This window comes from Oncorhynchus keta, chromosome 22, assembly GCF_023373465.1.
Source record: "Oncorhynchus keta strain PuntledgeMale-10-30-2019 chromosome 22, Oket_V2, whole genome shotgun sequence".
Lineage (NCBI taxonomy): Eukaryota > Metazoa > Chordata > Actinopteri > Salmoniformes > Salmonidae > Oncorhynchus > Oncorhynchus keta.
Window position 1 is genome coordinate 30,605,951 of NC_068442.1, and position 20,892 is coordinate 30,626,842.

General features: G+C 44.2%; 1 protein-coding gene across 3 annotated transcripts; it reads left to right on the forward strand.

Moving 5' to 3' along the window:
* Positions 1 to 9,357: 9,357 nt before the first annotated feature.
* LOC118401306 (WAP four-disulfide core domain protein 1-like) lies at positions 9,358 to 20,814 on the forward strand. Of its 3 annotated transcripts, XM_035798693.1 has the most exons (8): positions 9,358 to 9,897; positions 13,663 to 13,816; positions 18,707 to 18,905; positions 19,073 to 19,156; positions 19,253 to 19,393; positions 19,477 to 19,527; positions 19,619 to 19,679; positions 19,842 to 20,814. In XM_035798693.1, exons 2-8 carry the CDS (start codon positions 13,733 to 13,735, stop codon positions 20,044 to 20,046), a joined length of 825 nt encoding a protein of 274 aa, XP_035654586.1. In that variant the 5' UTR covers positions 9,358 to 9,897; positions 13,663 to 13,732; the 3' UTR covers positions 20,047 to 20,814. The 3 variants fall into 3 exon arrangements, with proteins under 3 accessions (XP_035654586.1, XP_035654585.1, XP_035654587.1); XM_035798692.1 differs by lacking the exon at positions 13,663 to 13,816; XM_035798694.2 differs by lacking the exon at positions 13,663 to 13,816 and having other exon boundaries at positions 19,799 to 19,981.
* Positions 20,815 to 20,892: the final 78 nt, after the last annotated feature.

The following is a 20,892-nucleotide window of genomic DNA, read 5'->3' on the forward strand; positions in this document are numbered from 1 at the left end:
ATGGGTTGGCTTGTGTTGTTCTTAAACAGCTTAGTGTCTGGAAATAGTAGGCAATCCTTGGAGTGAGGGGAACAAAATGCGTAGATTACATAAATTGTGAAAATAACTGTTAGATTTGTTCACCTCCTGCGCCCTCTCTCATCTCCTTTTGAAAAAGGTCAAAGTCAATCGAGGAGAGTCAGCAAGGAGAGTGAAATGTGCTTGCTTGGAATGAGACGGTTTTTCTCCGCTCATGCGTCATTAGGCAAATTATGTTTTCAGGGTGGATCCCAAAAGAAATGTGTAAAGTGGTCCAAATAAATTATGTTAGTTGTGAAAGACATTTATAGAAAAAACAGTAAGTAGTATGTTGTTTTTAAAACGTATACATGTATTTCTCCTCTGAGAAAACAAATGCTGATTCATCGGTGTGGCAGATTTCAAACTCTTCTGCGGTAGGATGCATGAGTATCCTTGATGAAAGGTGGCTATCAAGGAGGGGACAACAATCTTCTGTTTGCCTACTAATGAATTGACACACTCCACCACTTATCGATTTTCGGGTCACGGAGAAGAGAGGGCAGAGAGAAAAGAGGATGAGGACGGACTTTTGCCCAAACGAGAAAACCCTAGAAAATGTGTAACTGCAGGTGGAAAAATGAGATGGAGAGGAAACAGGTGGGGCTAAGTCCTAAGGAACTTCCTGAGCCCAAAAGTGCTGAAGAGACAGGAGAGGCCTCACCAGTCAAGAACCTCAACAGAATAGTGACAATCACATTCAAGATGTATGTTCTAAAACAGTTTCTGCCTTACAGCACTGGCAGTCACCTCTGTTCTGCCCAGAGTTTAAATGCACTAATAAGGAAATAGCCCCTAAACTCTTCCAGGTGGCTTGAAGTATCACAACAACTATGCAGTGATTCACTTTTGATTCACTCCTAAAAATAGAATGGGATAATGACTAAAGGTTAATTCCTCCACAATAATGCTTTGAAGGACATGTGCAGTGCATCTGATACCCACACATTCAAATAGCTGGGACAGGATTGATAATGCCAACACTTACTCCCTCTAGTGGAATTTAGAGGTATTTTAAAACAGAGTCTATGGCTAAACTCAGTGGAATCATGTCAGAATATATTTATTGCTGGAGCTGGCACATGATTTATATAATGAGTTTATCAGTTGTAAATCATTTTGTGGATCAGTAGTAATAGAGGGAATAACCTTTGCAGTAGTAAAAGCTACAGTTGAACAAATACACATTAACTCACTGCCATCATAAGGGGAAATTAGATTGTGTAGGCTACTGTGAAAAATTGCTCACAAAAGGTAAGAAATGAAATTGTTCTTGATCATTGGGAATTCCAGAGAGAAAAAAGGGGTCTGTTTTCTCAGCTCTGGAATGTGTTGTGCAAAATATGCATCAAAGATAATCAAACTCTACAGACCTGAAATAACAAGTGGCCTGATAAAAATAATAACACAAATAAGCATTAATAAACATGTGACCTTCCATAGATCTGGAATGATAAACTATAAACTGAGGTACAGCCAAAGTAATCTGTTCCATAAACACTGGCCCACACAAACACACCCACGTGCGCACACACATGCATGAGTGCACACACACACTGAGAGCCCCGTCTGTGTAAGATGGTTGGCTCCCAAGGGAAGAGCCCACCTGTTAACTACCAGATCAAAGAAACAAATTACCACAGGATTTCCGTCCAATGGAACTAAAACTATTCTCTGTTGTAAGTGGATGTTTCATCTTTTGATCTAAACCCACATCTCTTACTTGTTTGAGCATATTGTATTTATTGTAAAAAAAAAAAAAAATACATGTTGATATTTGGCTAACATTCAAGGTCCCACATGTTAAAACCTTTCTGAGCATCATATTTCCTCCATTCAAATACACAAGCCTTCAGTGCTATACTGGAACAAATGGTGAAGTATACGGAAAATTAAGATAACTGTGGGAATCTCGCTTGAGTGTATACAGCCACTGAAAGACATAGCGTAGCACATATGCTTCAAGTTACAATGCAGGGACAGTAAAAAGTAGGAAAATAAAGTTCTCACCTACAAGACGTCTTTACAGAGAGACAGGAGATAATAATATGTTGGGAAAGTGGGACATGTGACCTCAGACTTAAACTCTTATAAAGCAGGAAGACAGGAAATCCTTTGATGTCCTAAAAAACTTCCAGATCCACCTCCCACACGTTCTCCCTCAGTCCCTACCACACCCCCAACCCAACCCCCCTTCACTTTGACCTCACTGTTGGACACCTGGGCAGATGGTCACTATACTAACGGCGGGTTTAAATGTTTGCTTTGACCTTGCTTTCAGGGGTCACCTTGTAGAATTCCAGGCAGCTACCTGAGTTCAAAGGGCCCCCGGCTATATGCGTAAGTGGAGAGAGGGACAGCTGGAGACAGAGAGAGAGACGGAAGGAAAAGGAGGGTCCAAGTGAGGCTTGATGGAAAAGTAAGGAACAGACAGAAGTAAAGTCAGAGAGAAGTTGGTAAGAGGGAGACGAGAGAAAAGGGGGAAATGGAGGGAAATAGGGGGGCAGAAAGGGAGGTGGAGGGTGAAAACGGTAGATAGAGGTCTAGGTTAAAGGGGGGACAGGATAATTCCCCAGCCCAGTGTGGATGGCTCCCTCTAGTTCCTAGGAGTGGCAGAGCGGCACTGATTGGGGGAGATCAGGGAAAAATTACCTTAATGAGTTGTGATTGGGCCAGCTGCAGGGGGTTAGGATAATGAGCAGCTTCAAGCACGAAGAGCCTCCCAGATGAGCAGTTTAAAACAGAACAACCTGCTATAGCAGGTTTTAATCTCCACCCGGCACCGCCAGAAGGGGACTGGCCACCCCTCATAGCCTGGTTCCTCTCTAGGTTTCAGCTTTTCTAAGGAGTTTCTTAGCCACCGTGCTTCTACACCTGCATTGCTTGCTGTTTGAGGTTTTAGGCTGGTTCTGTACAGCACTTTGAGATATCAGCTGATGTACGAAGGGCTATATAAATACATTTGATATAGCGTCTTTCATTAGTGAACTTGGGGGAAAAGTTCTAAATGGGAGGGAAAGTGTGAAGTGAACATGATTGTAATTTTATTAAATTTAAAATCAAAAGTAAAACTCAAAAGTGTACAAGTTCAAAATCCTAGACTCAAAGTGAATAAAGACTGAAAACAATCTTTAAAGCCAAGTTCTTGGCCAACCGAAAGCATATCTTTCAAGTTGAGTTATTTGAGTTTACCCATGATGTTGTACAACCACTCCAGTCCGTAAATCATTGTTTCAGTGGAATATATATTTATTCTAGCTCAAGTTCAAACCCAGGTAGCACATTTTGTTTCTTGGAAGTTGTTGGAACTCACCTTTTAGGTTTCCCATTCGTCCTGAGCAGTAAAACTGAACGTTTTTTTTCAACATTCTGAGAACGGAAGTGAACATTTTGCCTGTTCTGGGTGACCCTGGCACAGGCTGAGAGAAAGGTGCAAATTAGTGAGATGGAAAGGGATTGGGGCAGGTGTGGACAGACAAGGAGTGGTCGTCTCGCTGCAAGCCCGGCTTCAAGACGCAGCCTGAGATTTCCCAACTAGCACAACCGAGAACCTGGATGAGTGTGTGGTTGTCCCATGGCAATTTTTCATACAACCTTCGCACAACTTTCCGGGAATGGTGCAGGATAGTTGCTTGGCTTTGGAACATTCTCCCAGGTTCAGTGTTTTGTCTATCTGGAAAATCTCAAGCTACCTCTTGAAGCAGTGATTGCAGTGAGACAGGAGCCAAACAGATGTGTTTAGTCTGAGCGACACACCTTGTCTGTCCACACCTGCCTCCCTCCCCTCCTATCTCACTAATCTGCACCTTCCTTTCTCTCAGCCAGTGCCAGTCTGCAGCTTCAAACAGCTGCACTACTCAGGCTCATCAGTGCTTTTGTGTTTCCGAGACCACCCCCCACGCACACAGTCACATGTATATACCATCCCCACACACATCCACAGAAATTAAAACATCCTTAGACAAACAAACACTTGTGTATGCACATAACCTTTAACATAAGCACACAATAAAGTATACTATAAACCACGCATCTGTATTTTTATTTAAAAAGTCAAGTCAGTTAAGAAAAAAATTCTTATTTACAATGACAGCCTACCCCAGCCAAACCCTAACCCGGATGACACTGGGCCAATTGTGCGCCGGCCTATGGGACTCCCAATCATGGCCGGTAGGTATACAGCCTGGAATCAAACCAGTCTGAATTAACGCCTCTAGCACTGAGATGCAGTGCCTTAGACCACTGTGCCACTTGGTAGCCAAATATCTGGAGGAGTGTAAGAGATTTGTGCACAAATCATTTTTCCATTACCAACTTAAAAGCCCATGTGAAAACAATATAGTTAATGTAAGGGACTGTAATGGAAGCTGATTGGTTTACCAGTTTGTCATTGCTGATCTCTGAGCCAGTGAGGACGGCCCTGATTGGGTCTCCAATTTGGGGAACATTAATGAGACTACTTCCTGCCCCCTGCTGCCCCACTGACAACATGGAGGGTCACAGCATGCCAGACCTGGCTGATGTTACACATTAAGTGAAAAAACATACACATCTTGCCAAACAGGCAAAATACACACACAAGCACACATGTCCCACACATTGAATCCAGTCTTTCCCAGATGGTATTATGTGATGAAATGTTGCTCTGGTGGGCAAATGCCCTCGGGTAAATGCACTAGGGTCTGATTTAACATCCTCCCTTCATCATAAACATTCCGGCGCCGACAGATGGCCGCCTCGCTTCGCGTTCCTAAGAAACTATGCAGTATTTTTTTTATTTTTTATGTGTGTGTTATTTTTACCCCAGGAAACCCTAGGTCTCGACCCCGACCTGTGCAACTGGGTCCTGGACTTCCTGATGGGCCACCCCCCCCAGGTGGTGAGGGTAGGTAACAACTTCTCCAACCCGCTGATCCTCAAAACTGGAGCCCCACAAGGGTGTGTTCTCAGCCCTCTCCTGTACTCCCTGTTCACCCATGACTGCATGGCCATGCACGCCTCCAACTCAATCATCAAGTTTGCAGACGACACTATAGTGGTAGGCATGATTACCAACAACGAGACGGCCTACTGGGAGGTGGTGAGGGCCCTCGGAGTGTGGTGTCAGGAAAATAACTTCACACTCAATGTCAACAAAACAAAGGAGATGATCGTGGACTTCAGGACACAGCAGCGGGAGCAGCCCCCTAAAAAGGGGCTGAGCTGGACCCAAGGAAAGAAACAATAAGCATCCAAAAACACCCCTAAGCTAGACTAGCCGAGTTCAACAACAGCTAACTAACTAACCAAAAATACAGTGGGTGGTCCGCACAGGTCTAAGTAGTGTATTTAACTAAGTTTACCCACGGGTAGTGTATGCCCATGGGCGACTTGTCTTGGTTCCCCTTTTCCCACCAGCAAACAAACACTCAAACACCATAACCAAAAACAATACTCACAGGTGAGGACAAAGTGATATGGTGGTTTGGAGGTACTCAAACAAAAGATAGCTCAATACATAAAGAGCGATAGAGACACAGTAGGCGAGAGTGAACCATATAGCTCTACAGACATATGGCATTTACAGAGAGAGTGAGCTCAAGAGAAAACAACTGACAGGGTTTTTAAACCAAGGGAAAGAAACTGTGATTGGGTAGGAAACAGGAGGTGTGTCTTCTGATTGATGATTGATTGGTGACTGATTGGGGAGTGATGATTTTCACCTGTGAGGGGAGAAGGAGAGAAAAGAACACAAGATACATACATACACACACACACAGGATACCTGTATCCGTAACACACAGGAAGACCAAAAAAATCATTAAGGACAACAACCACCCGAGCCACTGCATGTTCACCCTGCTATCATCCAGAAGGCGAGGTCGGTACAGGTGCATCAGAGCGGGGACAGAGACTGAAAAATAGCTTCTATCTCAAGGCCATCAAACTGTTAAACAGCCATCATTAACATTGAGTGGCTGCTGCCAACATACTGACTCAACTCTAGCCACTTTAATAATGGAAAAATTGTTCAACTATTGTCTTTCTCTCTCTTTGAGTCAACTACTCACCACATTTTATTCACTGCAGTGCTAGCTAGCTGTATCTTATGCTTTCAGTACTAGATTAATTCTCTGATCCTTTGATTGGGTGGACAACATGTCAGTTCATGCTGCAAGAGCTCTGATAGGTTGGAGGAAGTCCACTGAAGTTGTCATAATTACTGTGTAAGTCTATGGAAGGGGGTGAGAACCATGAACCTCCTAGGTTTTGTACTGAAGTCAATGTAGCAGAGGAGGACAGAAGCTATCTGTCCTACAGCTACACCATGGTGCTACCCTACAGAGTGCTACTGAGGCTACTGTAGACCTTCATTGCAAAACAGTGTTTTAATCAATTATTTGGTAACATGAATATATTTAGTAGAGTTTTATCTAAAAAATGGTGGTCCTCCCTTTCCTCCTCTGAGGAGCCTCCACTGTCCAGCTGGCCTGCATTAGAGCAGCTGAAATCTGCTATCCACCATGGTTGGAAAGAAGCATGTGATGTGTGCAGAAAGCCCTCTCTCCTCTAACAGAAACTTCCCAATCTCCAGAGAACACTGCCTCAGATCAAAGGAATGTGATGCTTGGATTTTATAAAAACTCTCACCAGACTCGAAAATAGAAGGTACAGGTCAGGTGTGTGTGTGTGTGTGTGTGTGTGTGTGTGTGTGTGTGTGTGTGTGTGTGTGTGTGTGTGTGTGTGTGTGTGTGTGTGTGTGTGTGTGTGTGTGTGTGTGTGTGTGTGTGTGACCGAATCTGTTTGCAGTATCTCTCTACACTGCGTGAGAAAGACTTGTGTTAGGAAACCCAATATGGTCACACTACATTCAAACAGCCTACTGCCCTAAAGGACATATAGGCTACAATCATAGTGTGCAACAAGATACTATAAGAATTTATAACAATCAGCCAGGTCACTGTGATACAAGTCCGTATTTGTCGTTCATGTCTGAGGATGTCGGGAGATGACATGGAAACCGGACACCAGGGGCAACAGTGAGTGCTGTTACCTTCAAGTAGGTTTCTGTTTTGTTAGGGTGTTGTTGACAGGGATGGTAGCCAGTGGTGGAAAAAGTACTCTATTGTCTTACTTAAGTAAAAGTAGAAAATGACTCAAGTAAAAGTGAAAGCCACCCAGTAAAATACTACTTGTCTAAAATGATTTGGTTTTAAATATACTGAAGTATCAAAAGTAAAAGTACAGTAATAAAACAAATCCTTATATTGAGAAAACCAGATGGCACAATTTTATTTTTATTTTGTATTTAAGGATAGCCAGGGGCACACTCCAACACTCAGACATAATTTACAAACAAAGCATTTGTGTTTAGTGAGTCTAACAGTGACAGATGAGAGGCAGTGGGGATGACCAGGGATGTTATCCTGATAAGTGTGTGAATTGGTCCATTTTCTGTCCTGCTAAGCATTCAAAATGTAACAACTACTTTTGAGTGTCAAATGTATGGAGTAAAAAGGACAAGTTGTCAAAAATATTAATAGTAAAGTGAAGTACAGATACCCCAAAAAACTACTGAAGTAGTGCTTTAAAGTATTTTTACTCCTCTACTTTACACCACTGATGGTAGATGGGTGTAAGCATCTAGCTCTGGTCCCAAAGGTTGAATGTTCAAATCCAGTGATAGGAAGTTGTTCTTTAGATTTTTGTTCTAAGCCTATCCCAAACCATAATCATTCGGTGAGAGCTTGTTGTAACAAACACAGAGACACACAACATAGTCAGGTCCTGTTTCATGTGAAGAGGCACCCAGGCTTCGTGTCAAGCTTCTCTGAGTCAAGTTCCTCAGTGTCCTTGCTGTAGAATGGGAGGATCATGACAAAGTGTTGTGTTGGTGTACTGGGGTTTAGGCTGGTGGGTGGACTGGACACAGGGATGTGTGTTGTGTAGCTCCATGCAGCTGTTGGCTCCAGGGGAGGGAGTGCCAGGCATCCAGGCGTGCAGGGGGCTGCAGCTGTCCCACGGGGGGAGAGGGTGTGTGGGGAAGGTGGGGCAGTCTGGGGTCGCAGTGACAGTGATGGGTGACCCCCTAACCCCACGGTGTAGAAATTAGACTGATTGCTGTCTGCATGGAGCACAGCCACGTCTAATACTGAGCTGTATATAGACCGGCTATAATCAACAGTTCTATAAACACCACTCAACAACTCTACCCGTGCTGTATTATGGGGATGTAATAATGGCCATATACCAACAACCAACATAACACAACCATTCCCTAAAGCAGGGGTGTCAAACTCATTCCATGGAGGGCATAGTGTCTGCTGGTTTTTGTTTTTTTCTTTCAATTAAGACCTGAGGGGAGTTTCTTACTAATTAATGACCTTAATTCATCAATCAAGTACAAGGGAGGAACGATAACCCGCAGACACTTGGCCCTCCATGGAATGAGTTTGACACATGTGCTCTAAAGAGTTTCATCACGTGCTGATCTGAGCTCCAAATTGTGCATGCATTATGCCTCTCTGAGTTATGTTACCATAGTTGTAGTTCATAGCTCCATAGTCTTTGGTTTCTGCTGTTATTACTGTAGCTACTGTATCACATTAGCTGTGCTATCGAGCCAATGCAGTACCCAATTCCTGGCAGGAAACATCACATCATTCCATCATCAGGGGTGATTGTAGACATGTCTTTAAGCAACTTTTCCCAACTTTTACCTCATCCAGGCTCCGCTGGGGACAGACAGGCATGTCTCTCCCTTGCTCTACTCTCTCTCTCTCTCTCTTTTGTGTTACTATAGCTAGGGCCCCATTGTGACATAAGCCTTGCTCCTGTAAAACTAATAATGACAAAGATTTGTACAGGCTTAGCATTCTTTCCCCCTTTCAATGCAGGATATGGGAATGAGGGGGCCAGGGGGTAGAGGGGATTTAGGGAGTGAGAAGGGTGAGGGGATATGTCCTAGTTTGAGAGGGAACATGCTATTTCACAGATGAGTGGCCCCTACTCTGGATCACGAAACATGCTTTTATTCTTTCTGGTTGAATGCCTACATTATCCTCTCAACATACAGCCTATTCAGGAATGCATAGTCATGGCACTTCCAGTGACTTTCTTACAGTATATCATGCATTTCCTATTCCCACAAGTTAGTCATTGTGTAAAATGTATGCATACATAGTTAATACTGTAATATGAAATACAGATCTGACTAAATTCAGTAACCCCTTTACAGTATACTGAAAATCTCTCTCTCTCTTCCCCTCCCTCCTTTGAGCTCCCTCCTCCTTCTCCCGCTCGCTTTCTCCTTCCCTCTCTCTCAGTGAAAGGCAGACATGTGCTTGCCGTGCCAGCAGACCAATGCTCAGACAGCTGGCTTTCTCTCCTTGACTCCCCTAACTATCTCCCACTTTCTTTTCCCTCCACAGTGGCTCTATTAATTCTTTCTCCTCCTTTCCTTTCCTCTCTTCTTATTTCCTTTGCAGTTTCCCCTGCGCAGACAGATCAAAATAATTGTCCTATAGCAGAGCTTGTGTAATCGCTGGCTTCACAAGCACGGGAGCCACTGCCTCAACACCGGCCCAATACGGAATACCAAGAACTGGACTGAACACCACAGTGTTGAAGAAAAGGAGAGAACATTTTCTAAACTTCAAGGAAGAAGGATACAGTAAGGAGTACAGAGAGTGACAGAAGAAGAGAGAAGAAACAGAGTGAGGAGGGCAGGAGGAGTGAAGTGTTAGGACCATGCCTGGCTGTCACATCCGGACACCCCTGATGTTGGTGCTCTGCATGCTGGTGCTGTCCTGTGGGTCAGGAGGTGCCCGGCGGATCAGAAAGAGAGGGCTTAACCAAAAGGTGGGGTTTAGACCTGATATGAGTACCTTCACTGCAGCAATACTGTGTGTGTGTGTGTGTGTGTGTGTGTGTGTGTGTGTGTGTGTGTGTGTGTGTGTGTGTGTGTGTGTGTGTGTGTGTGTGTGTGTGTGTGTGTACATACAGTACATACACTGTTTTAGCAGGCTGGCAGAGGGGTGTAGTTTGGAGGTTTTAGCAATAGCAGCACCATGGTTTCATGAATGCTGTGTAGTCCCCTGTGTATTGTCCTCCCCACTCTGTCCTGGCTGTGTGAGGAGTGGAGTAGTGACAGACGGTCATGCAGAAGACTGAACACAGAGAAACAGAGCATGGCCATTGTCACAGAGGGGTTTCTGTAGTAAGAGCAGCAGACAGAGACAGCAGTGGAGAGAGAGATGGGAGGCAGAGAGAGGGGATGTAGAGGCACACAGGATGGAGCTCTCTTTTTCCCTCCAGAGCAGCAAAGCAGAATGAGCAGCTGGCCAGCACAGCCAAAAACATGCCAACAATCTGCTAGCATGGGGAGAACATTACAATAACCACAGCTTCCACTGCTTAGTAACACACACCTGTTTTTGTATCACATCTAGGGGGATATTCTCTGATCCTGACATGTGTCTGGACATCAAATCTAATTTTATTTGTCACATGCTTTGTAAACAAAAGGTGTAGGCTAACAGTGAAAAGCTTAGGTAGGGGTAAAGTGGTAGGGGTAAAGGTACAGTAGGGGTAAAGTGATATGGTATAGGTAGGGGTAAAGTGATAAGGCGACAGGATATATAATAAGCAGTAGCAAGAGCGTTTGTGATGAGTCAAAAGAGTTAGTGCAAAGGGGGGTCAATGCAGATAGCTACAGAGACTATTTGATTAACTATTTAGCAGTCTTATGGCTTGGGGGTAGAAGCTGTTCACAGGTTCCTGTTGGTTCCTTGACTTGGTGCATCGGTACCACTTGCCATGCGGTAGCAGAGAGAACCGTTTTTGACCATTTTTACACCGCCTGGTAAAGAGGTCCTGGATGTTAGGGAGCTCAGCCCCAGTGATGTACTGGGCCATAGGCACTACCCTCTGTAGCGCCTTGCGGTACCAACCAGTGATGCAGCCAGTGAAGATGATCTCAATTGTGCAGCTGTAGAAATTGTTGAAGTTCTGAGGGGGGAAGAGGCGTTGTAGTGCCTTTTCACAACTGTTGGTGTGTGTGGACCATGTTAATTGATTCTTGATTCTTAGCCATGTTGTGCTGCTATTTTTATTGACTTGGCCAAAGCTTTTGATATGGTAGACCATTCCATTCTTGTGGGCCGGCTAAGGAGTGTTGGTGTCTCTGAGGGGTCTTTGGCCTGGTTTGCTAACTACCTCTCTCAATGAGTGGGGTGTATAAAGTCACTGCAGAACATCTGCTGTCTCAGCCACTGCCCGTCACCAAGGGTGTACCCCAAGGCTCAATCCTAGGAACCACGCTCTTCTCAAATGACATCAACAACATAGCTCAGGCAGTATGTAGCTCTCTTATCCATGTATATGCTGATGATACAGTCTTATACTCAGCTGGCCCCTCCCCGGACTTTGTGTTAAACTCTCTACAACCTTTCTTAGTGTCCAACAAGCTCTCTGCCCTGAACCTTGTTCTGAACACCTTCAAAACAAAGGTCATGTGGTTTGGTAAGAAGAATGCCCCTCTCCCCACAGGTGTGATTACTACCTTTGAGGGTTTAGAGCTTGAGGTAGTCACCTCATACAAATACTTTGGAGTATGGCTAGACGGTACAATGTCCTTCTCTCAGCACATATCAAATCTGCAGGCTAAAGTTAAATCTAGACTTGGTTTCCTCTATTGTAATCGCTCCTCTTTCACCCCAGCTGCCAAACTAACCCTGATTCAGATGACCATCGTACCCATGCTAAATTACAGAGACGTAATTTATAGATTGGCAGGTAAGGGTGCTCTCGAGCGGCTAGATGTTCTTTACCATTCGGCTATCAGATTGCCACCAATGCTCCTTACAGGACACATCGCTGCATTGTATACTCCTCTTTAAACTGGTCATCTCTGTATACCCGTTGCAAGACCCACTGGTTGATGCTTATTTATAAAACCCTCTTAGGCCTCACTCCTCCATATCTGAGATATATATTGCAGCCATCATCCTTCACATACAACACCCGTTCTGCCAGTCACATTCTGTTTAAGGTCCCTAAAGCACACACATCGGGTCGCTCGTCTTTTCAGTTCGCTGCAGATCGCGACTGGAACGAGCTCCAACATAAAAAAGTCCAGTTTGAGTGTATCTCAATCTCTTCATTCAAAGACTCAATCATGGACACTTACTGACAGTTGTGGCTGCTTTGCGTGATGTATTGCTGTCTCTACCTTCTTGCCCTTTGTGCTGTTGTCCGTGCCCAATAATGTTTGTACCCTGTTTTGTACTGCTACCATGTTGTTGTCATGTTGTGATGCTACCATGCTGTGTTGTCATGTATTGCTGCCATGCTGTTGTCTTTGGTCTCTCTTTATGTGGTGTTGTGTTTCTTGTCGTGATGTGTGTTTTGTCCTATATTTTTAATCCCAGCCCCTTCCCCTGCAGGAGGCCTTTTGGTAGGCCGTCATTGTAATTAAGAATTTGTTCTTAACTGACTTGCCTAATAAAATAAAAAAATTATAAAAATTCAAATTTATAAAAAAATTCCTTAGAGATGTGGACGAGAAACTTGAAGCTCTCGACTCGCTCCACTACAGCCCCGTCGATGTGGATGGTGGCATGCTCGGCCCTCCGTTTCCTGTAGTCCACGATCAGCTCCTTTGTCTTGCTGACATTGAGGGAAAGATTGGTGTCCTGACACCACACAGCCAAGTCACTGACATCCTCCCTATAGGCTGTCTCATCATCGGTGATTAGGCCTAACACTGTTGTGTCATCAGAAAACGCAATGATGGTGTTGGAGTCGTGCGCCGCCACGCAGTTGTGGGTGAACGGAGTACAGGAGGGGACTAAGCATGCACCCCTGAAGTGCCCCCGTGTTGAGGGTCAGCGTGGCAGATGTGTTTTTGCCTACCCTCACCCCCTGGGGGCAGCCCGTCAGGATGTCCGAATCATCAAAACAAATGTAATTATATAGCACATTTCAGACATGATTGCAATGCGCTTCGCAAAATAATAATAATAAAGAAAAAGAGTAATATTTACTATACAACAAACAAGGGAATAAAAAAACTAAAGAATAACAAAAACTGAAAAAAGCACCCTAAGGAAAAGCAAAGCTAAAAAGGTGTTTTAATTAAGATCTTTTAAATATGACCAGTTTCAGCCCCCAGGCTATTCCAGAGGCTGGGGGCAAAATTACTAAAGGCTGCCTCTCCATACTTCTTGGTCCTAGGCTTTTGGATAGTTAATTGGACAGTGCCAGAGGACCTGAGGGACCTACTGGGTACATAACTTAAAAGCATGTCTGGCATGTGTTGGTGCACAATAGTGGATTGATTTAAAAACCAATAGAAGAAGGCAGGCAGCCAGTGCAGAGACGTTAAATCCGGTGTAATGTGTGCTCTCCATCTGGTCTTGGTCAGTACCCGTGATGCAGCATTCTGTTTTTTTTTTGTAGTTTAGCAATGACAGGAGAGCATTACAGTAGTCAAGACTGCTTGTAATAAAAGCATGAATGGGCCTTTCTGTGGTAAAAAGTTACTTTGATCACATTCCTAATATGTGAATTGAAATTGAGCTCAGAATCTAAAATGACATCTGGTGTTTTATCTTTATTGCCCAGGATCCAGTTGCAGAGGGAGGCGTTCACTACCAGGGTCCCGAACATAGTGGTGTTGAACGCTGAGCTGTAAATGAACAACATTCTCAAGGAGGCATTCCTGTTCTGTTTCTGGGCCATCTGCCACAGCCTCTCAGGACTTGTATGTCCTCCCCAGGTGATTCTCACATCTATATTTACCATCTAATTGCTACAGCTCCATATCAATGGTAGCAAAAAGGACATTAATCCCATGGGATTGGGCTGTTTGTGTGCTGAGACGACAGAACAAACAAGACTGGAAGAGGCATCCTAATTTTGCTCATTCCAGTATGTCAGCCAAATTCATTTACAAGGCTATTCCAAGATGGCTGCACTCAATATAGGTTACAATCCCTCTAGCATAGCCAGTAAATACCACTCTCTATATAAATAGGATTAAAAAAATACAAATATGCATAACAAATACAAAACATAATATAGCCTTGGCATACAGTAAAAAAATAGTCTGGAAGAAATCCACAGCTGGTAAAGTCTGTTTCATACTTGGTTTGAGTAAACTTCAATGTAGGTCAGAGTTAATACACTTAGCCTTCGATAGGAGTTATGAACATTAATCCCAGTCAGATGATATCATGTGAGGATGGTCTGGACATTACTGTACACACCCACAGGATGATCAACTCCCCGCTGAGAGCAGACTGGAGAAGCACCCCCACTGTTCTCTGGTGATATAATAAACATGTGATAGTCCAAACATCCATCATGATAAAACACCATGGTAAAACAGTTAGTGCAGAGGCAGGCAGTCACCTGCATGGGTGATATGTCTCAGTTTAACTATTAAAAAATAGCATGTCTGGCTACATTCCATCCTTTTATACATTTAAGGTCAAAACTCACCAGCTGTCAGTCAATTAGTTAGTCAGTCAGCCAGCCAGTGACTCAGTCAGCCTCTCAGCCAGTCGGTCAATGTCATGGCAGGAAATCAAATCAAAGTTTGTCACGTGCGCTGAATACAACAGTACAATACAACTGTAGACCTTACAGTGAAATGCTTACTTACAGGCTCTAACCAATAGTGCAAAAAAGGTATTAGGTTAATTAACAATAGGTAGGTAAAGAAATAAAACAGTAAAAAAAGACAGGCTACATACAGATACCGGGTTAGTCAGGCTGCTTGAGGTAGTATGTACATGTAGATATGGTTAAAGTGACTATGCATATATGATGAACAGAGAGTAGCAGAAGCCTGAAAGAGGGGTTGGCGGATGGTGGGTGTGACACAATGCAGATAGCCCGGTTAGCCAATGTGTGGGAGCACTGGTTGTTCGGCCCAATTGAGGTAGTATGTACATGAATGTATAGTTAAAGTGACTATGCATATATGATAAACAGAGAGTAGCAGCAGCGTAAAAAGAGGGGTTGTGGGGGAACACAATGCAAATACTCTGGGTAACCATTTGATTACCTGTTCAGGAGTCTTATGGCTTGGGGGTAAAAACTGTTGAGAAGCCTTTTTGTTCTAGACTTGGCACTCCGGTACCGCTTGCCATGCGGTAATAGAGAGAACAGTCTATCACTGGGGTGGCTGGGGTCTTTGACAATTTTTAGGGCCTTCCTCTGACACCGCCTGGTGTAGAGGTCCTGGATGGCAGGCAGCTTAGCCCCAGGGATGTAGTGGGCCGTACGCTCTACCCTCTGTAGTGCCTTGCGATCAGAGGCCAAGCAATTGCCGTACCAGGCAGTGATGCAACGATGTTGCAGCTGTAGAACCTTTTGAGGATCTCAGGACCCATGCCAAATCTTTTTAGTTTCCTGAGGGGGAATAAATAACATTCTCACATAATTGTTCCTTTTGTCCAGGTGGGAAAGGGAAGTGTGGAGTGCAATAGAGATTGCATCATCTGTGGATCTGTTTGGGCGGTATGCAAATTGGAGTGGTTCTAGGGTTTCTGGGATAATGGTGTTGATGTGAGCCATTACCAACCTTTAAAAGCACTCCATGCCTATGGACATGAGTGCTACGGGTCTGTAGTCATTTAGGCAGGTTGCCTTTGTGTTCTTGGGCACAGGGACTATGGTGGTCTGCTTGAAACATGTTGGTATTACCGACTCAATCAGGGACATGTTGAAAATGTCAGTGAAGACACCTGCCAGTTGGTCAGCACATGCCCGGAGCACACGTCCGTCCTGGTAATCAGTCTGGCCCCGCAGCCTTGCTTCCCTTTGTAGTCTGTAATAGTTTGTAAGTCGAGCGCCAGATAAGACGAGTGTCAGAGCCGGTGTAGTATGATTCAATCTTAGGCCTCTATTGACGCTTTGCATGTTTGATGGTTTGTCGCAGGGCATAGCAGGATTTCTTGTAAGCTTCCGGGTTAGAGCACCTTGAACGTGGCAGCTCTACCCTTTAGCTCTACCCTTGCAACATGAACTGGTGCTAGAGCAAGGCTGGTCTGTAAAACTTTCCAAGCACAGGGGATCTCAGAATGTGAAGGAGGGTGGAGAATGGATGCTGTTGTATTACAGAAGAAAGAGATACGGATCTAAATAACATGGTCAATGCTTAAGTATGACTATCATTAAATAATCAGTGCAATCCATACATCTATTTGGGGGTGTACGACTATCACATTGCACATAGTTTCACTGGAGAAGCTGAGTGGTGTGCTTCCTGGAGTTCTAGGAATCAGGATGTGTGATCTAAGGACTAGATAAAGTACAGACGTCAATGGCCTGATTACAGTTTACATCACAGTCTGCAGCCAAATAAGGTCTCTGATGGCTTTAGCCCACTCTGCTGAATCGCTCAGCTTTGAAAACACTGCCCTGCAAGTAATCAATATAACAGGTCTGCCGGCATCTCTGTGGCCCAGCAGGAAGAGACCAATGACTGTAAATAAACAATGTGGGACTGAACATCAAACAGACACATGCAGCACGGCACAGTACAGGACATGGTAGGGCAGCTTGGCATTCAGACTGATAGACAGGAACCGGATATTCTACTTCCTCTGCTACTGAGATCTGAGGAGAAACCATGGGAACTGGGCAGATAATGAACCATGGTCACTGTAGCTCACGTTGTCCAAACACATGGATAATCAACCTCACTCTTGTACTTTAAACCTGGAGTTGTCTGAACTGCATTTGTAAAGATACAGGGTGACATGAGGATGAAAGTGATCTTTACCTGTAAATAATCATCATTACCTGTAAAGTTGTAAACATGATTAGAATCCTTTTGTAGACCCAACAGCATTGTGACGTGTGATTGGCTTCTCTTTGACATACTGTAGGACAGGCTAATATAGCTCGGCCTAGAAACACTCAGGAGACAGTCAGAAGATATGACAGATGATGGATCCAATCTGGCCAATGTGGACCACAGCTGCTAAAAGCACAAATTCTTTGAATGAAGAGAGCACTGATGTTGCCTGATAACTCATCCTGAATTTAACTCTGTTGCTCTATCAAGCTCTGATCAGGTCAAAAAGCTCTAAAGGTTCATTTTGAGGAAGGAGAATCACTGTAAAGGGCATAAAACATCTGGAAGTGTTACTAAGACATGGTCAATTAGCGTAAAATCAGGATCAATAACCTAACCAAGTCAGCACTGTGTTACTTTTACTGCAGTCACACTGACATGGAAGGAAAGAAAGTAGTGCACTTGTGTGTTGCCACACGCTAGATGTTGATCCAGTCACTGAGCCATGGTAAGACCTGGCACCCCACCCACCATGCTGGCAGTTGACAGAGCAAATTATATGTGTGTTTATTACAAACATGCATTCTGTGTCAAACACCAGCGCCAAACAGTTACTTTCGTTTTTATGGTTGGTTTGGAAGAGCAGTTGCTTAGCCTGCCAAATAAACAGTGCAGTTTTAACGATCACGTGCAGTCGGCAAGCCCATTATCTCATTAGTGAGAGAGGGGGGGGGGGAACTCTGAGGGCCCCTGGCACAGTCTCTCTGTCAGGGGTAAAGGGACAGGGACACCTTACCCGGGCCGGCAGGGCATCCACGTCGAGAGCAGCAGGATGTGCACTTGAAATTACAGTGTCTGGTCTGGAGCTCCATGATAAAGATGGGCTTTGGTTAACATTGGCCAGACTAAATGGAACATTTGCATCCTGATTAGTGTTGGCAGTCAGAGTGAGCCCCTCAGAATGAGACTGTGTGGCTGGACAGTAGGCTAGCTCAACTGCAACTGGAAACCAGACCTCACTGGATCCGTTGCTGTGCCAGAGCAGGAATAGCACTTGGAAAATATTAGGAAAGACCCACAAAAGCTACCTCCTTAGCTCTATGGTTATAAGCACATCATATACAGTGATAACAAACCTGAATAAAACAGTGTTTGACGTATGAAATCCTCCAAGAAGTAGTTCACACCATAGGTGAAAGGAAATAGTTCAAGTTTATTGAACCGAGCAAAGCAGTAAGTACAGCCATGGCTGTATTACAGAACTGATTATGTAAGTGTTTCACAAGCTCCTTTAGAGAAAAATCACAGACCACCACTGTTCAGGTGAGGTGGAGAATGTGTGTTTGACATAATCATATTTTCCTGTATCACATTCACATTCTGTTCCTAGGCCATCATTGAAAATAAGAATATATTCTCAACTGAATTGCCTAGTTAAATAAAGCTAAAAAAAATTAAAATGTTGACCCCTTGACTTTTAATTTTTAATTTGATTTATTTAACTAGCAAGGCAGTTAAGAACAAATTCTTAGCCATCAGTTCTTCATCGCTCTACGTGTTTAGAGTGAAGGTCAAGGTGTTTACTAACAGGCATGATAGCTTAACACAGAAAATATAACAAACAGAAGCTGATGGAAAATGTTGCAACAAGTATGTTACAAAAATCCATTACCGCCACCTGCTGGTCAAAGGTGTTAGGACAAGCGCACGTCACAATTCATCTTTGTAGGCCTACTGTATGTACACAAAGATTCCAGCAATCACCCACTGTCGAAAATGACCAGGTCTCTCTGTTTCAGCCTCAGGATAGTAGACTGCACATTTCTGTTCAAACAAAGTAATTCTGTTCTCTCCTCTAAGGACTATGAGTATCCAAATCAGCAGTCCCAATCCACGCAGCACCAGAAGAATGACCGCTGCCCACCCCCTCCTCAGATGCTGCCGGAGCGGGCTTGCGAGGTGCCCGGCTGCCGCTCTGACTCAGAGTGTGAGCGCCACAAGCGATGCTGCTATAACGGCTGCATCTATGCCTGTCTGGAGTCAGTGCAGCCACCACCAGGTAAGCGCAAGTGATCTAGGTGACAGTACACAAAACCACACTTATCGACCCATATGACAGCACGCATGGTCATACTTAGCGTGGGCATAGTTCTGCACGATTGGTGCAGTAAAATACTGATATCATTAGCTTCAAACTTACCAATGATGTGTGTTTGTGTTGACCAGTGCTGGACTGGCTGGTTCAACCCAAGCCTCGGTGGCTGGGAGGGAACGGCTGGCTTCTAGACGGTCCAGATGAGGTACTGCAGGGTGAGTAGCCTGGAACATCACCATTAAAACAGACCTGAAAGCAACACCATCAGTGTGTGTTTAGTTTACCTCTGACCTGTGTCCCCTGCTCTCCAGCGGAGGCCTGCAGCACCACAGAGGATGGTGACGAGCCCCTGCACTGTCCCACAGGCTATGAGTGCCACATCATCAACCAAGGAAACCCCGCCGCTGGCATCCCCAATCGGGGACAGTGCATCAAGTCTCGTGGCAACTCTGGTAAGGTCCGATTCAGTCAGACATTTAATGTAGTTCTAAAAACGGGCATAATCACGAACTAGGAGGTGCTATTTCTCATCTAGATGGACGTCCCATGAGGCAAAAGTCCTACAAGGACTATAAGGATTACTTGGGTAAGTGTGGTGATCAACTGTCCTGTATACTCCATAATTATACTGCTAGGGTCTCTTTTACATGAACATGCCTGTCATTATTCCACTATAGGAATTGGAAGCAGCTCTAATAATGCAGTGGCCTATGAGAAACACCAAACACATGGGATGAGGTAGGTGTTGTTGGGATGCCATTTAGGAAAATAAGAGGACAGAATAAAGCCTATATTGTTTGCTATGACGGAGATAAAGGTCAATATAACAATCTATAATAACCATTTGTATCTGACAGATCGTAAAAAGTTGGTAGTCTCTTCAAAGCCGTCTCTCCTCAGATCTTCAGATACCGCAACACAGAACCTCAGCTATCAGAGCCCACATATCATACCTCTCTTGACAACGGAACAACCAGACAACCCTACGGTGCTTTACACTTCCCATGTCTGGCCTGGGGAAAGGAGGGTACCAAGCCTTCAGTTCCTACCTCTCTCAAACTGGCACACTCCTTTGGTTGTAATAATGGTGCAGGCAGGGTTTTAAACAATACTTTGACAGATTTACACACACACAGAAACATGCTTTGGTTTAGTCATGGGCAAGATGTAATGGTGTTATGATTGAAAAGGAGAAATGAACAAGACACAAAGCCCCTTTCTTGATCGGTCTCAAACCACAAAAATAACAGCCTTTTTTCTATACACAATATCAAAGTAGATGCACTGAAACCCCCCACAACCAGACACACACGTATCTCATAGAAGAGAAAATAAGGACTATGTGCTGCTGTTGGCCCTCTCACCCTTCAGGCCAGCAGGATGAAGATCCCATAAACACACAGACGAGGAACAGACCCAGAACCACCAACACAATCCATACACTCTGCTTACATGTCAAAGCATGTCAATCATGGTGGGAGAGCAAGCTGGGCCTTATACCAGTATGACCCCATCATCAACACACAGGAGTTGTTCAAAGTGTTTGTATCGACTGTACATGAAATAGGACATATTCCATTCAGTATATTCCCTCAGTCGGTCCAAAAATGAACATTAGTATGACAGAAAGACGGGTGTGAGTGGTTAGGAATATCCATATCTGGATTTTAGTACATCAAATGGTGCTCGGTTCTAAGGCTGTATCTTCTAACAGAACAATAAGCTGGTCTACACGACTGAATTCCACAACTAATAAGCTAGAGGTATGAACAACATGTAACCATTTTCTATGAGGGAGACAGTAATATCCAAATGTCAAACTGGTGCTGTAATGTTGCTTTGTGTATTACAAATAAACTGTATGTTTGAGGAATGATCTGTTATTTACATTATTGTAGACTTAAACCCAAGAAAAACTTTACACTGAAACCTAACCATGCATGATTGACTG

Bases quoted from the DNA above. Each gene is read 5' to 3' on its own strand.
- LOC118401306 (XM_035798692.1), top strand. From the start codon at position 9,787: ATGCCTGGCTGTCACATCCGGACACCCCTGATGTTGGTGCTCTGCATG. The intron at 9,898-18,706 runs GTGGGGTTTAGA...CTCTCCTCTAAG, and splicing joins AGAGAGGGCTTAACCAAAAG to GACTATGAGTATCCAAATCA. The intron at 19,394-19,476 runs GTAAGGTCCGAT...TTTCTCATCTAG, and splicing joins CAAGTCTCGTGGCAACTCTG to ATGGACGTCCCATGAGGCAA.